The sequence below is a fragment of the Amblyomma mixtum genome, chromosome 2 (assembly GCF_055824585.1).
Source record: "Amblyomma mixtum isolate Tamu chromosome 2, ASM5582458v1, whole genome shotgun sequence".
Classification (NCBI taxonomy): domain Eukaryota; kingdom Metazoa; phylum Arthropoda; class Arachnida; order Ixodida; family Ixodidae; genus Amblyomma; species Amblyomma mixtum.
The window spans coordinates 11228956-11245901 of NC_143013.1; the positions used below are offsets into that span (position 1 = coordinate 11228956).

At 45.6% G+C, this 16946-nt stretch overlaps 1 protein-coding gene and 1 long non-coding RNA gene across 3 annotated transcripts; one reads left to right on the plus strand and one right to left on the minus strand.

Moving 5' to 3' along the window:
• Positions 1–1437: 1437 nt before the first annotated feature.
• On the minus strand, positions 1438–16398 carry LOC149358401 (uncharacterized). 2 transcript variants are annotated; one of them, XR_016288666.1, is made up of 3 exons: positions 16165–16398; positions 7318–12162; positions 1438–4609 (listed from the first exon to the last, which is right to left on the minus strand). It is a non-coding gene; the product is annotated as an uncharacterized LOC149358401 (long non-coding RNA). The 2 variants fall into 2 exon arrangements; XR_016288665.1 differs by lacking the exon at positions 16165–16398 and having other exon boundaries at positions 7318–16156.
• LOC149358402 (uncharacterized) lies at positions 5225–7988 on the plus strand. Its single transcript, XM_089570472.1, has 3 exons — positions 5225–5410; positions 5543–6343; positions 7300–7988. Exons 1-3 carry the CDS (start codon positions 5237–5239, stop codon positions 7669–7671), a joined length of 1347 nt encoding a protein of 448 aa, XP_089426598.1. The 5' UTR covers positions 5225–5236; the 3' UTR covers positions 7672–7988.
• Positions 16399–16946: the final 548 nt, after the last annotated feature.

The following is a 16946-nucleotide window of genomic DNA, read 5'->3' on the forward strand; positions in this document are numbered from 1 at the left end:
TCCTACGTGACCTGGCAGCCTGCGCGCTGTATTTGAACGGCGTTTTAGGTCTAAACTCGCGCTGGCGCTCGATTTTCACTCGCCTGACGTGTCGCCAACAGAGCCCCCCTTTGTGCAGGTGGCCTAAGGAGACTCTCCGAATGGTGGGTTGCAGTACGCAAGCCATAGAAACTTGCGAGTTTGTGTACGAAGAATTGTGTTGCTGTTTTCAGTGTACTTTTTTAATTTACTTTTTATGACTGGGGTGCTGACACGAGTGAGTGAGTGAGTGAAGAAACTTTATTTCCGCCAGAAGAAGACCCGTGCCCCTCCGGGTCCGCACGCAGGCGTCCGGGGAGCGTATTGCCAAACCATATCCCGTAGACGCACTCGAGCAGACGACGCCCAGGATTGCGATCACGTGACATCACGCCACTTCCGTCGGCTGAAGCAGCGCTGGCGGCGCCTAGCGTTTGCAAAGCGACTCTAGAGAAGTTTCGGTTTTGGTTTCATGCAGGGACTCGATTCACGCGCACTGCCTCGGCCCTCGTCGCATTTTTTGTTTTTGTCGTTGCGCGAGGGTGCGCCCAGCTTTTTTTTTTCCTCTTTGCGTGCAACGCGGCGCTTTGTACTCGACTCAAATGCACTGCCTGGCTTCTCGTCGCGTTTTTTTTGTTTGTTGTTCTCTTTACGCAGGCGTGGGCGCGACGTCATTGCACAGCTTTTTTCTCTTTTTGCGTGCAGCTCGAGCGAGCTCAGGCTCAGCACAGAGGAAAACCACATCCGCTGGTGTCCGTGCAACGTATACCAGTGGATGCAGTGATACGTACAGGTGCCGTCAAAAGTAAATGGAAGGCAATATTAACGAAAAATTTAATAATTACGCCCCCCCCCCCCCCCCCCTTAATTCATGCATCCTTGAATACATATGTGCAGACTAATTGTGGTTGCGCGAATTGCACTGTCCACCAACAAACATGGACCATTATGCTTTAGATTTAAAGAAATTAATTTTTTTGACAAAGTCGCCTTCCATTTACTTTTAACGGCGACTGAACATACCTTTTCTTTTCCGCAGGCTTTCTAGGGGGCATGAGGTCGGCGCCGATAGTCAAGCGAGATGTTGTCAACTCTCTTTGATGAATATAAACGCTGTTAAAGTAGTTAGCTTGTTTTTTCCGGGCATCACGCGTCTGATATTTGCTCCTATAACGCCCGTTGTGCAGCATGTGCTACTATTTAGTTTTTTGCTGCCTTCAGTCAGCGCCTGAACTCTGTAGTGCTTTAGCACAATGAAAATGAACGTGTAACCCTGTTTTTATAACATGCACATGTTGAACCCTTTTTCTGGAAACATGCACCAACTAGCCACCTGTTGGAGACGGAGGGGTCCTGGAGTTGACTGACTCGTTCAGCCCCGCAGGTCCCAGCTCCGAAGAACGATGTCGAACTCCGATATGGAGGAAACTGTACATAAGGTTTATTGTACATATTTACAGACGAGATGGGAGTGTGGTGGTTACAAAACAACACCCCATTAAATGCCCTTCGTATTCCCGAGATCTCTGACTAGGGAATAAAGTTCGGAAAACGTTCTCCAGTCAGGTGGACAGTTGTGGGCGCTGGCGGTACCACCCACGTCAAGGGGCGGTGCTGAACTCTCCCGCAGCTCGGTCGATGGGAAAGGGGAAAGCCAGCAGACCTCGAACACTGTCGTGTCGAATTGGCAGGTGCAGCACCTCCGTGGGAAAGGAAGGCCACGCCGTTTCCCAGCCGGTGGACAGGGGGAAATACACGTCATCGAAGGCTGTCGTGTCGATTCAGCACTGTGTTGAGATCGGTGCCCCCTGGGAAAGTAAGTGCGCTGCGTTTCCCAGCAGGTGAATGAGGGGCCTTGTACGCCCCCGCCTGATGTCCGAAACGCAGGACCTCAGTCAATGTAGCAGTCGCCTTTCAAGTAAAATCAACAGCATGACCTTTCACGGCGTCACTCCGTCCGGCGACCCGTGGGCAGACTTGGCCACCTGACGCCGCCGCCGTCGCCGCTGTTCCCCGCCGCACCTTTGTTGCATGACTCACGTCTTACTGGAATTCCTCCCAGGCCTGTGTTCGCCGATCTTAACATACCCAACAAGTATCACTAAGGTAATAATAGTTGAGAAGCTAGCTGCACAAGACTTCATTTTCGAAGAATGCCTGACATGCAGTGCGAAAAGAAACGACTGAACGCACGAATGAGCTGAAAACTGGAAAGCGTTAAGTTTAGTACGCATATGTCGATCAAATGATATGTCGCCAGTCGGATTATGCAAGCAGTAGAATGTTCTGCAGTCTTGCGCACTGTTTTCCAGAGAAATTAGCAACTACACGCCTACCAGGTGGACTTCACCACATAATGCATGCACCCTTGTAGGGTAGATTCACCGCATGGCAGCAGTGTCGTGAGGAAAGTGGGCACGTCAGAATGACAAGACCATGACTCATTTTATCACCACCAGGAAATGTTAAGCAAATCAGTGTACTACGTGGTATCTTATTTCATGATTGCCCCGACAAAAGGGGGAAGGGGCACTGCTCGGCTTCTTGCGAACTTCTGGCCTGCATGACAGGCTGTGACTTCAACGAACGCTGACTTTCCCTGTGACTTCAATTTTCTGTTACCCTCCTTTCTCTTTCTTTTTATTCCCTCACCTCCTTCCCCCCGTGTAGGGTAGCAAACCGATTATTCTTTGGTTAACCTCCCTGCCTTTCCTCTTCTACCTCCTCCTCCTACGCATTTCGCACTGCCCTCCACCCGCGCACTGTACTTTCGTGGCCGTTTTCTAGGTACAGTCTTTGTCAAAAGTAACCACGGTGGTGCTGGTGGCAACAATGGCTGGTGCTGTGCCAATAGCGGTGCTACTTCACAATGAGCAGAGCACAGAAGGCTACATGGCTGCATTTCAACTTCTAAAAGACACTCATCCTTTCTGCTTCGGAGGTCAGGCCGTAAGTAGGAAAAACAATAACACTGCCTTTAATTTGTGCATTGCAGAAGCTAACTTCAAGAAAATATGCCTTCATGTTTCCTTCCCCATTACTTCATCACCGTAAAATGTGGTTGTCTGCCAAGCATTGCAAGAGGTTGTAGGTCAGTGTTAGAGATGCAATTCTAGGCTGCCATATTGTTCACGAAAGCACCCCATAATGAAAAACGTAAGAGCGATATTTCAACACTGTGCTAGACAAAACCCATAACTTCGCCATATGCACTCAGTGAGGGTGCAGTTACGGCTCAAGTTTGAGTGAAGAATAGAGGGGAACAGAATGTTGCAGTTTACTAACATGTCTGCGGCACGAAAGGGAATGATATCAGTTCCTGTAAAATTGCAATGGTCATACAAACATGCGAACAGCCATTTCTCTAAAGGTAAAAAAATTGTTGTACAGACTAGAAAGAAAGCATACGTAACTTTTTGGGCCTACAGTATAAAAGCAAAAATGCTGAAATGTTCACATTACTGGCTACTTGCGTTCTTCAGAGCACACTCAATTCTCTCCATATTAAAATTCCTTATGACGGTTACCTTGCACTTATTGATTAGCTATTCCGTATTGATTCTATTCCGTACCTGTGGTTAGAGGCTTTCATGCTTCAGCGTTTCTGAATCAAATATTCCGTCTCCTCAGAGAGCTTGGCAGTAAGCAGTCTACCATCCTACCTTCTACTTCTACTGAACACTACGTAATGATAGATGTGAGACTATCGTCCAATGCCTGAACATTAAGGTCGTCGCCCTTGGTTACAGCCGAATATCTGTTCTGCAGTGAGACCTTTACTTTCCCTCTTACCGCTAACGCGTTAATGGGCTTCCGTCTCACTGTTTTTTCCCATCCCTTCAAGCATAGGCTAAATCGAGACCTTACCATCCTGTGGCCGCTACAACGCACCTTTCTGAGAACTTCCACATCCTGCACGATACCAGGATGAGCGCACAGTATGAAGTCTATTTCATTTCAGAAGGAATATGATCCATAAATTATTCCTCTCTGCAAACTCTACTCATAACTCCCCCCCTGCTGTTCCTAGAGCCTATACCATAGTCGCCTACTGCCTGGTCTCCTTTCCTACCTTGGCATTGAAGTCAGCTATCAGTACACTGCAGTGTGTTTTTATTTCGTTCTCTGCAGATTCCTCGTTTTCATAGCAGCTTTCAGTGATCTGGTCATCATGGCTAAATGCGGGTGCATACGTTTGTACCCCCTTCAGTTAGCACTTAAGGTTATTTACGATAGCTGCCACCCTCTTGTTAATAATATAAATTCCTCTATGTTGCCAGCTATATTCTGACTGATAAGGAACTCCACACCTAGTTCTGCTATCTCCACTAATCCACGATAGCATAGTATGTGCCCTCTTTTAGGACTGTATATGCCTTATCTGTCCTAACCTCGCTATGCCCCACGACATCTCATTTAATGCCTGCTAGTTCCTCAAAAAGCTTTGCAAGACTAGCCTCATTGGATAAGGCTAGAGTTAACAGTCACCAGGTTCAGTTTCCAGCGGCGGTCTGTCCAGAGCAAGAGATTCTTGGCACCCTCTGTTGTGTCACAGGCCTGGCTGCTGCCTTGGTCAGTTGCTGAGCTGCCGCTGGAGACAGGGTTAACTAGTGTATTAATACAGGAGGTTTTGACCAAGTACTACACCAGGGCGGCCAAATCCTGCTCTGGTGAGGAAGTGCACTGTCGGTTCTGGTCACCGATATCAGACCTAACCCCAGGCCTGGTTATGCAGTTCCATCGACAAGCAGATTGGGTTATTTCTACTTAACAGCAAGCTAGCCATGGCATCCATGCCATGGATACTGACCTTTTTCTTTATTTTTTTTTTTTTTGGTTTCAACCGAAAAGTCCAACCCCTACTAGTAAGCCAGGGTCCAGAGTATGCATACGCTGTCACTTCTGCATAGTGATATTATTTGAACTGCTTTAAACTGCGGCAGAATTTTCTTGTCTGTGATCCTCATTACAAAAGTCCTCTGAAAGCAGCGGATATCCGCCAGGATTCACACTATGTGCAAATGTTTGGCAACAGATGATGTAAAGTCAGATTTCTAGAAGAAAGCTAGCCACAATATTGTTAATCAAAAAACAAAGATCCAAGGATGAATCCTTGCAGGTCACGTGAAGAACAAACACTAAAAGCTATCAATTGTTCTTGGCTTGATAGGCGTGCTGAAATCGGCTATTGTTCTCGCTGCAGGCACCACACGTATTTATGACAGACAACTCCAGTGCAGAGAAGGCTGCACTGCAGGAAACATGGCCTACAGTCAGGCAGCTTCTGTGCCATTTTCATGTGGCCCAGGCAGAGTGGCGCTGGCTGACAGCTGCCCACAACCATGTTGGCAAGGACCAGAGACGGCAACTAATGTCAACATTCCAGGAGCAAGTTTTGTCCAAATGTAGTTCTTTTTTAAAGAGGGGGACTGTGCGAAATTACAGGCACAGCGTAAATGTGCATATGTGTATGTGAAAGGCACTGGCACATTTCTCACTAAAGGATTCCAAACTCCAACTACAGGTCATGTATGCTGACACAGAAGAGAAGCTGGAAGCTGCGAAAGCCAGGCTTGGGTCTGAATCCCACCAGGGCTACGTAGAACGGGTGAAGGCATTCCCCAAAAGGGAAGAGGAGTGGGTGCTCCTTTTTCGTGCAAACATCACCACACGGGGGCACAACACAAATAATTTCTCTGAGGCCACCATCCGTATCCTAAAAGACATCGTGCTCAGCAGAGCAGAGGCCTTCAACGCCGTTGCACTAGTGGATGCAGTGGCCGTGGTGTGGGAGAGATACTTCGAGAGCCGCATCCTCCGCCATGCTAACAGCCGTGTTGCCAGTCATCACCTGGCTTACAAATGGCTCCTTTCCCGGATGCCATCAGGAGCTGCTGACACCATACGACTAACAGGACACAACCTCTATGCAGTGCCCAGTGCCACACGCCAAGACACAATATATGAAGTGTCAGCAGATTTTGGAATGTGCAGCTGCGCAGCAGGAAAACAAGGTGCTTTTTGCAAGCACCAGGCGCTTGTCCATGAAACTTTTGGGGGATTGTTTCCCAATGCTCTGCCCCTGAACACAGGAGACCGGCATCAATTGGGCAAGCTGGCCTTAGGCAACAAGTGCCCCCCTCTGGATTTATTTATGCCCTTCCTTGAAGGAGAGCAGCCTCAAGAAGAGCCCGACCAGGCAAGCTGCAGTTACAAAAACCCACAGGCTTGTGAAGCAAGCCACATGCAAAACGACTGCCAGCCCTCCACATCAAGACAGCTGTCACCTACTGCGCAAGACTGTGATCAACCCCAGCTTGCCCAGGTGCATATTCCCTGTAAATTTCCTTCTCATCCTAAATCCTTCTTTCCTCAGCAATGCCAGTGCAGGTAAAGACAACGAACATTTTTTCTGGTTGATCTTTGCAAACTTGTAGAAAAGACACTTTTTAGAGTTCATGCTGAAAGTAACACTACTGTAGAAATACAAATTCTAGAATTCTGTGCGATACATATTACCTTGCCGATGTTAGTTGCACATTTAAGTCTGCAGCTTTCCATTCAGATGAAAGGCTATACCAGGCAAGAATGAATAAATGAGCCACAGTTTTGTCTGTAAATGCTGGGAACATTTGCAACGGACCTATATATCAAGAATGTTAAACTCAGATTGTTCCACTGACCAGGTCTTTACCGCATATGCATGAAGAGGTATGCCTTGCTACAGTGAAGTTTCATGTCCAGCAAATGAATATTCTGATTCAGCTCAGAGCTTACTGCAAAGATAGCAATAGGGTGCCACGGTCATAATTGGCTACTTGTAACAATTTCAGACAAGTTTAGTTTAGTTTATGAGGATTTAATGTCCCGAATCAACTCAGGCTATGAGGGACGTCGTAGTGAAGGGCTCCGGAAATTTTGACCACCTGGGGTTCTTTAATGTGCACTGACATCGCACAGCACACGGGCTTCTTAGAATTTCGCCTCCATCGAAATTTGACTGCCGCAGCTGGAATTGAACCAACGTCTTTCGGGTCAGCAGCCAAACACCATAACCATTGAGCCACCGCGGCGGCTAATTTCAAAGAAGTGTGCATGCAAATAATGAGAATGCTAACATATAAAAAGAAAGAAAACCAACATGGCAATCCTCAGATGCTGTAGCCCAGCCTGCAACTAGAACTTCCATCACAGGGTAGATGATAGCTACAGAGCTTTGAACATTCGAAACGCTCAAAGTGGACAGAATCTAGTCATTCAGTTCCACAACCTTTCATGCAGGAAAGAGAAGATGTGTACCAGAGCTTGGAGTCCCAGCTGCGCCGCCTGCATGCCATGAATGAGCACAACCCTGCATATCTAGAAATCCTGCGGTGTCTTGGGCATGAGCTGGACCGCGTGCCCAATGGAAATGACGCAGCTGGGCTTATGCTTGCCTTCAAGGCAACTGCAGCAGCACGGAGGCACCGGGGACGTCAAATCCGGGTGCAGCCTACAAGTATTGCGAGACGCCGGCCGGGGTTGACAAGGGGCTCCAAAAGGGTGCCAGCTGGATGCCCACCAGGTCAACCCTGTTCCAAGAGGCCAAAAAAAAGGCCCCACTCCCTTCGGAGTAATGTGCTAGAAAATGTCCGAAGTGCAAAATTGCACTGAGGACATTTCTCGAGAAGATCAAATGCAACATGTCTATTCTTGATAACACACTTGATTTTGAGGGGCGTGTCATGTACCGCACGCAACACTGTGCACTTGCTTGTGATGTCAGGTTTGTGCTGCGAGCTGGACACGCATGCATTTTAAGAAGGAATTTTGCACCACACGATTGATGCTCATGAATAATTCAGTAAAAGTACGGTGCATAGTGCCCCTGACAGTGGCCTTATCCTGAAGTCTTCCTATTCCAAAATCTGATGTGAGTTCTCATGTGTGCTGTTCTCATAATTCTTGATTTTTTGGTTTGGTATGGTTTATTAGGGTTTAAAGTCCCAAAGCGACTCGGGCTATGAGGTACGCCGTAGTGAAATTCCGACCACCTGGGGGTTCTTTAACGTGCACTGACATCGCATCTCGGGCCTGTAGAATTTCATCTCCATCCAAAATTCGGCCACCGCGGCCGGGATCGCACCCGCGTCTTTTGGGTCAGCAGCCGAGCGCCATAACCACTGAGCCACCGCGGTGGGGCCTTGATTTTTTGATCGTCTTTTAACAGTCCGGCAGACTGCTGCAAACTGCACTGTTTGGTCATAGCTATGCTCTTTTCTGCTTGAAAAGAGTAGCATAGCTCTCTAACACTCCAAAGGTGACCACAGCTCTGAGTCTGCAATTCTGCTGGGTGTTCTTGTGCATGTTTGTCTTTCCTTGGCATTTTTCCTGACTCTATGGTGCACTCCAATGCATCACAGGCTTTTGTACACTGCAACATATGTTTGGTTTTTTGCACTGCTTTGCCAGTTTCTTTTTAAAGACACACGGTGTTTTCAAGATCCTTAAGACAGCCTTCAGCGGCCACCTCTCTGATTTAACCACTTCCCCGCTGGCCATGACACAATCAAGCAGCAGGTCTTCCGTTACAGTGCTGAAGTTGCACTGGTTAACTTGCAACCTTGCAGCTGCCAGTCTAAAACTTTTCACCTTTCCCCTCCTTCATACTGTAAAGTTTTACTGCCCATCGCATGGCCAAGTTTTGTTGAACACTGTAAGGTGAACTTTGCTTTGAGGCTTTCTTCTACATTTTGTGCATTGCCTCAGCTTTAAGCCTGCTCGGAAACACGGCTATTTGCCCTTCAAGTGGGATCTATGACAGCTGCACGGCTCTATATCATATGTACAATCGAAGCCACTGTTACCACATTTTCCTGTAGTTGACAGATTGAGAGGATTTGGCTGTGTAACTACGATTGCTTTTGTGTAAAATGTTTACTTGGTGTTTCTTGTGCACTTGCTAAATGGCAGAGGTGCTGCCTCACTAAGTGTAGGAGCAGTGTGCATAAACAACTCTCCAAAACTGCTAATTCCTCCATATGGTTTCATCGAGGGGTCTCACTAAGAGTAGTTTTGTATCTTATGAGCAATGATGTTAGTCAACTGTGTGTGGCATTTGCTGATGACTTTAAAAAGCTGTTTTGAAATGTTCGATCACTATCTGTCCGGACTATTCTGGAATTTCTACAATGCGTTCTGGGCGTTCTGGCGAATTTCTGGGCGTTCTACAATGTTTCACCTAATTCAGATGCTTTTGAAGTAGCTGTGAAATAATTTGTGATTGGAGTTAGTCAAGGTCATTCCAAGAAACATAAAAAGTTATCATGAAAGCTATCACTGTGGGAAGCCAGCACTTATTTATTTTGTTCACTGTTCACTGTTGTCTTCAATTCCACCATTCCATGTGAGCATATTAAAAAGTGTCCCGGACTTAATTTAAACACTCTTGTCTCATCTTATGATGACACCTGCGCAACACATGAATCACATACCTATGAAATCATCAAATACAAAAAAAAAAAAAAACGTGCCACCGTCTCCGCTTAAAAGGAGTGCCTAACGTAGGGCCGACATGACGACCGCAAATTCACCACAGTGCTCTCAAACGGCCGGCGTGGCTACTTGTTACAGATTGCACAAAACATTCCACTGATCTCGGAATCAAGTTTCACAATCCCGAGCCTCTCGCTTAGTGAACACACAAACCGATAGTTCAGAGCGGTTGCTGTTGTGAACAGCGCGTCACAATAAAGGGTGCGGTCGCAAAACGAAAGCATGTTTTCACACTATAAGGTCCGTTACAGCTACTTCGTTAAACTGCATGTAATAAATGCGCTTCCACTTGGCCAGCCTTCACAAAACAAGTTTGTAAACAAGTTCCATGTACACCATTTAACAACGCTAGTCCCCAAGGCTGGAGGGTGTTTCGCGATCGCAAGTGCTCTGTGAAATGTTTATGCAGTAAACTTTCGCAGCCGTGACTTCACATAACTGCTTGCTGTAACTCAGCCAACATTACGCCCCGGCTTTCGCAACAGCGCCACTGTGGTCCCTAAAAATACTTGCAACCCTAGTATCACCTCGAACGGCAAGCAACCGAGCAAATGTTCCAATATTACACACTACTAGCTAATTGACAAACTGCAAGAAAAGGCGTACCCAGCATCCAACGGCACTGCTTGCATAGATCCTTGGCATCACATATCTAGAACGGCATTTGTTTGCAAACCAATGTCTTCTGGCAGGCTGGCTGGTGCACTTTGTTCATTTTTAAACTGTGCAAAACAACGAGGACCGAATAAGGTAAGGAGGACATACGCTCACAGCGCAGAAAAAACTCTGGTCCACTTGTCACCACCGAGCTCAAAAAACGCCATCTTTGCAAACAAATAAACATAGTGACGTCACTTCCGGCGACTGTAGCGCTGCCTAGCGTTCGTGAACTGTCGTGGAAGTTTTGGTTTCGCTTCACGCGGGACTAGGAGGTATGTCGTGTCTGGTCGTGTGTTTGTGTGTATGTGAGCGTGCGTGCGTGATCACGTGATAAAACGAAGGACGAAGACAAGTCGCAGCTTTCTTTTACAACCTCTGTGTCGATCGTCGACGTTCAACTTTTTTTTTTTCTCAAGCAGCTCTGCGCATTGTTAGCTACCTCATCGGCAAAGTGCGTGTCTTGGCAGCACGAGCTCCGGCGGTGGAAAGATACCAAAATTTCCACCTTTTGCTGGTCGCATAAGCAACAATATAAATCCGATGTGGACAACGACGCGCTGTTTTGCGCGAGCTCAAAATCAAGGGAAACTACACATGCGGGTGCCTGTGCTGTGCAGACCTGCCTGCAATAACATATGTCGTACTTAGATTTGTTTTCCAGTGCTTTCCATGGGGCATGAGGTCGGTGAAGATAGTTAATGAAGTGATGTTGTCAACTCTCTCTGATGATTTGAAACACTGTACAACGTATATTAAATTACTTTCTTTTTCTAGGCATCACACAGCTGAAATGTTCGCTTCTCGGGCCCGTTGTGCAGCACGTACTGCTACTGCTTTGCCTGAACTCTGTGGTGCTTTCATGCACTGGAAAAGAACGTGTAACTCTGTACTTATGATTAGTATATGTTGAGTGTGGAAAGTAAGAGTTGAGAAAGCAAGCTGCACAGGACTCATCCATATTCAAAGACCAGGAAGCCTGTCAGGCATGAGAAACGAAATGACTGAGCACACGAATAGCAGATAATGAGAGCATTAAATTTCGTTCAGTGTGCATATGTCGCTCAAATGATATGTCGCCAGCAGAACCATGTAGGTAGTGGAACATTTTGCAGCCTTGCGCAGCCTTCTGCAGGAAAATTTGCGACTATGTATACACGCCTGCCAAATGGACATCACCACATAACAGCAATGTCAGGATGGTCATTTGGGCCCTTCCTGAACCCATCTCGCTCTTCCAAAGGGCTCCTCAACTTTCAGGGACCCTCCTAGGGTGCAAGAAATATTTTATTGTTATTCCTTTTTATGGATAAAGTTTACTCCTTCCTTCCTCTTTTAGGGTGATTTACCACATGATAGCAGTGCCGTGAGGAAAATGGGCGCGCTGGATAGACAAGACGATGACTATTTCACATTATAACCAGGAAACGTTACCAAGAATCAGTAAATTAATGCACTAGCTGCCATCTTATTTACTGGTTTTGACATATTAAGTATAGCTGTGCATGGACTTTTCTTGAACAAATTTGCTAACCTGCTTGAGTTCCTTTTGAGGTTGTGGAGCGCAGCATGTATCTTTGCGTATTAGTGTCACCCATACATCATGTTCACGACATTCAGGGATAGAAGAAATGTTGCACTAGTATAACCCTTGTATATGAACTTCATAAGTTATAAAAGAGCACTTGGCTGATTGAAAATGCTTGCAATCATATGCACGCATAACCACACTGCCACAATTCTTCAGAAAATTGTTACGTATCACGCATGGAGGTGCACTTCCCAAACCTTATTCACTCCCGAATTCCAATATGTGCTCAGGGCAATAAACTGAAAAGAATGAGGTATACAAATTAGTGGGGAGTACCTCGGCAACCTCTAGTTTGCTAATGACATTACCTTGTTGAGTAACTTTGGAGACTTGCGACAAATATTTGAAGAGCTCATGAGGCACTGCAGACAGATAGGTTTGAAAATTACAACATGTATAAAGTAACTGTACTAAAGGTAAGGTAGTGGCTGGTAAATAATTTCCTCAAAAGTGGGAAAACACTCGAAGCAGCCCTTGTGTGCAATTACATGGCCAAGTATTCATTGGGGACACGAATAATGAAGGATTAGATAATAAATAAGAATAAGCTAAAGCATATCTGGTAGATATTCCGACATGATGAACAGTAGCTTGTTAATATCAGAAAATACCATTCTGTCAGAGCTCACTTAAGAAGTGCAGACTTCAAAATAAACAAAGTATCTGGAATTGAAACTGTGTGAATACTGGAACAAGTGGTGGGAAAAAGATCAATAAATGTAATTTTAACAGGTAGGGAAAAAGAAACCTAGATCAGTGGTCGTATATTAAACTTAAGGAAAAGAAGTGGAGTAGGGCACATCATGCAATGTGTACAACAGATAACCAGCTTCCAGTTTGAGCCACAGAATGTATATCAAGAAAGGGCGAATATAGTAACAGCCAGCAGAGGTTAGCTACAGCCATGATATAAGGAAATTCACACAAGACAGGGGTAACTGGAGAACACTGGGAGAGTGGGTTTAATCCAGCTGGAGATGATCACACATCCATTACAGGCCAAGCACAGTCATGAGCAACCCAGTGCCCCTTATCATTTCAGATAACGTTACTAAGAGCAATGTAGTAAAACCTCGTTGATGCGTTTTTTTTTTCTAATTACGGGGAAAACTCTATTATCCGGGAAAACGCATGATCCAAACCGCCTAATTCTGAGATATATACCTGTTGAATAAGGTAAAAAACATGTACTGACAATTTCACTTTATAAAAATGTCGATTGCCATTTCTTGGCACAAGAGCTGAACAGACCCTATTCCAGTGCTCGCTGAGTTCAGTCCGCGTTCGTGCTGTCTTTAACACAGAAGGAAATTCTCAACACATCAGCTCCGTCGTCGGCAATGACGAAAGTAACCAAAATCTGTTCCGTGTCATTGTTGGATGCTTCTCCCGTTTGCACCTAAGTACCGTGGGGAAGCCACCCGACTGTCGAAGTGTTTTTGCTTTTTAAGCTGCGTTTCCCAAACCCGGAAAAAACTTCTCCTTGCCCTTATGCACCGCGATGAAACTTCAGCGCTCCTGCTCTTCACATCACGCACTCGCAGGAAAGGCCATCGCGAATGCTAATGCGTCGTTTTTATTTTTTTGTTTTTGATGGTGGTGCTTCGCCTCATAGGAAGTAGGCACTGCAAAGACGTCACCACTCCGCAAAAAAAAATGTTTGCACATGTGCGGTTGGTCAATATACGAATTATACGACCACAAATTGTCAAAATTCTAAACGTAGTAGCCAGGAAATCGAGTTTTCCTGGAATGTATACATTTGTAAATAATAATAATAATAATGTGTTTAAGAAAAATAGTGTAACTCAATGGGACATTTTAATGTCTGCGATTTTCTTCCTTTCTTTTATTGATGTCCATTTTTACAAAATGGAGGAGGCCAAGGTAAAAGCTGCGACAGTGCAGCTTGAGAGGCCCTCGACCCCCTTTACACGTGGCAGCGCAGAGAAGCACAACACGCAAAACATAACATACACAGGTAACCTGTGTACGAACCCGGAAACCGTATAAACCATGAATGTATCAACGAGGTTTTGCGGTTAATGTCAACAGCACTGACCTAGGCTTGCTTATACACTGAGGGCATTTTCTCGCGTGCATCAATTTTATGGATAGGAAGGCCAAGGTAGTACGCAATACTCCTTTGAGACTTCAGCTGTGTATTTAAAAGAAAGCAATTTGTGAAGACATAGTGCTGTAACTGCAATGAAAATTCAGAAATATTTACGGTTCTGGCCATATTCAAAGGACTCAGTGCAGCAAATGGATAGAAGATTGAAAAAGGTGCAATTAATCTGGTGCTTAGCATGATGCTGTAAATCTAAACTGTGTCTCTAAAAGAAAGGGCTGTTGCTGACAATGTACAACTGAGCTAATGGAAGAAAATGCACGTTTTGATATGAAGAGCTGTGCTACAGACATCTTTTTATCATATATTATTGCATATAGGCTTTCAAAAGCTGATAACGTAAACAAAATCAGTTAATTACACTAACAACTGGCAAGGTTATGAGCACACAAATAATGAAACTAACACCAGGGGAGAAGAAAGCAGAAGTTGGAACATTACATTAACATTCAGTACCCCACAGATTTGCGTACCTCATTCTTTTCATTCTATTGCTCTTAACACGTACTGAAATGCTGCAGTGATTAAGATTTAAGAGGTACGTGTCTCCCTACGTGATTAGTATTTTAGTTTTCTAAAGCAAGAATGGGTAGACTGAGATCAAGTACAAAAAGGTGGCCTCTCCTACACCAATGCTGTATTGTGTGCAAGAGATAAGAGAGAGAGAGAAATACTTAAACAGGTTAAATCAAGGCCTTATACGTGCTCTAAGAGCCAACTGGGCAACTTGGCCGCCAAGGCCAGCCATGCCGACCAGCAGGAAGGAGGGGCTTGGGGCGGTGCAGAGAACGGATGGACATCTCCTTTTCACTTGCGCTTAGAAGCTTGACACAAGACAGGTGATACAAGGAACATAAGACTTCAACAATTGAGCATTTATTCCACACATAGTGAAATTTAAGGAACCAATGAAGAAACGATCTTTTGAAACTGCTGCAAAATAGTTTGGACCTGAGTTTGGTCATGGCCATTCTAAGAAGCACAAGTAGGAAGTTATCAGCTTATTATGAAAGCACCTCATTGTTGGAAGCCAGCACATTTTTTGCTCAATCTGAAATGCACCATCCCATGTAAGCATACTAAAAATATATGCCTGCACAATAAAGTATGCATCTTTGTTCCTTCTTAAGGTATGACACCACACTTGAAGGAAAAATGTTTTTGATGGGAAAATATTTATTTTGGTATTTTCCAATATTACGCATCCCAGGTTACTGTCATTAGCACGTAATCAGCTTAAAAAAACTTTTTAAATATGACTTACTCTGAAACGTGCTAAATTTTCCTCTCATGTCAACAGAGATAACTCGTAAAGTAAGTAATGTACAGTCTGCATCACCCTCATGTCGAGCACTAAACCAGTGGCCAGCAGGCAATAAAAATTCATACTAGAAAGCAACCCATGATACCTGGCCAAAGCTGTAGTGCCCACATTGCTTGTGGGTCTGCGAGGCTCAACTGACATGGAATCATTTCCTCTATAATCTAGCAGGTACGACGAGGTGTCACTTTATTTGCAGAGAAGTGTGCCGGCTGAGCGCTCTACACAAGGGTGAGGCAGGCTGTACACCATAATGATTTGGCACTAATGAAGGTCTACCTGTTAGATGAGAAGTGAACTACAATAGTCTGTGATGGATATGCAGGCAATCATTAGAACAACTGAAAGCATACATGAAAAACTGCCTTTCTGCAAGCATGGATAATTTATCATGGCGCCTGACCAGCACACCGATCACATGCCTATGGATTTACGAAATACACAAAAGATAAACTAGCATCTTCTCTGCTTAAAGGTTGTGCCTAGCGTCGGGCCGGCATCCCCGACTGCCCACTCGGCACAGTGTTCTTATTACCCCTCACTTTGAGAAATAGCGGTTTGGCAATCCAAATTTATGCTATCGCACCAAGGACACCGTTACCACCAGTCCGGAAAAACGGCTACAGTAAGTGTACTTTCATTGGGCCACACTCGTCAAAACAAGTTTGACGCAAGTTCTGAGAAGTCTAGCCTTGGGGACAAAACGCGCACACCGTTGTTGCTCGAAAGAGCACCGCGAGCGCAAGTGCGCTGGTGAAAAGTGAGTTAGTTTAGTGAGCAAAACTTCTGCAGACGCGACTTCACACAACCGACTGGCGAAACCACTTCTGCGTTAAGGCCAGCTTCCGCAAGAGCTATATATCGCGAACCAACGCTGTCACGAACGGCGAGCATCGATAGAAAATTACACACGGGCAGAGGGGCAGGCTGCGAGTCCGACGATACAGGGCCCAAGGGGCAGGCTGCGAGACCGACGATGCGTTTTCCAGCGTAGAACAGCGGCCTTGCATAGCTCCTTGGAATCTACGCACTTTAAGCATTCGGAGCCAAGTATCCACGATCCAACGAGGCGGCTTGCATAAAACTGCGTAAAACCGCTCGCGTGAAACTGCAACCCGCACGTAGAGTCCCTACCGCACGCATACGCAAGGCGCCATTTTTTTTATGAAGGCGGAAGTTGCGTGGGGTCACGTGAAAGCACTCCTGGGCGTCGTCTGCTCGAATGCGTGTACAGGCTATGTTTTGGCAATACGCGTCCGGGGAGGGGCAGCGTCGCAGCTGGAAGACTAGCAACGGTATTATAGTGCCTAGAATAGTATATTCTAGGCACTATAACGGTATAGTCGCGCAGCTTCTGCTGCCAGGCGGGTAGCGTATGCCTACCCGATATAAAAAAAATATAGTCCAAGGTTCGACGGAACACCGTCTGGTCAGGGCGAAGCATGATTTATTCACAAATGAAAATTGGGTCACTGACCAAGTCGAAAGATGAAAAATGACGTTTCGGGTCCCATACGGGGCCCTTGTTCACAATAAGGCTGTCACAGAAGAAGGGATGGTTATATACGCTTCAGAATCTTCTTCAGAATCATCCAGACAACGGCCAACACGCTAAACAAGAATCAGGGCACGCTACATCATACTTACGTGAAAAGATTGCAGAAGATTCTGAAGCGTATATAACCATCCCTTCT

Bases quoted from the DNA above. Each gene is read 5' to 3' on its own strand.
- LOC149358402 (XM_089570472.1), top strand. From the start codon at position 5,237: ATGACAGACAACTCCAGTGCAGAGAAGGCTGCACTGCAGGAAACATGG. The intron at 5,411-5,542 runs GTTTTGTCCAAA...CTCCAACTACAG, and splicing joins TGTCAACATTCCAGGAGCAA to GTCATGTATGCTGACACAGA. The intron at 6,344-7,299 runs GTGCATATTCCC...CCTTTCATGCAG, and splicing joins ATCAACCCCAGCTTGCCCAG to GAAAGAGAAGATGTGTACCA.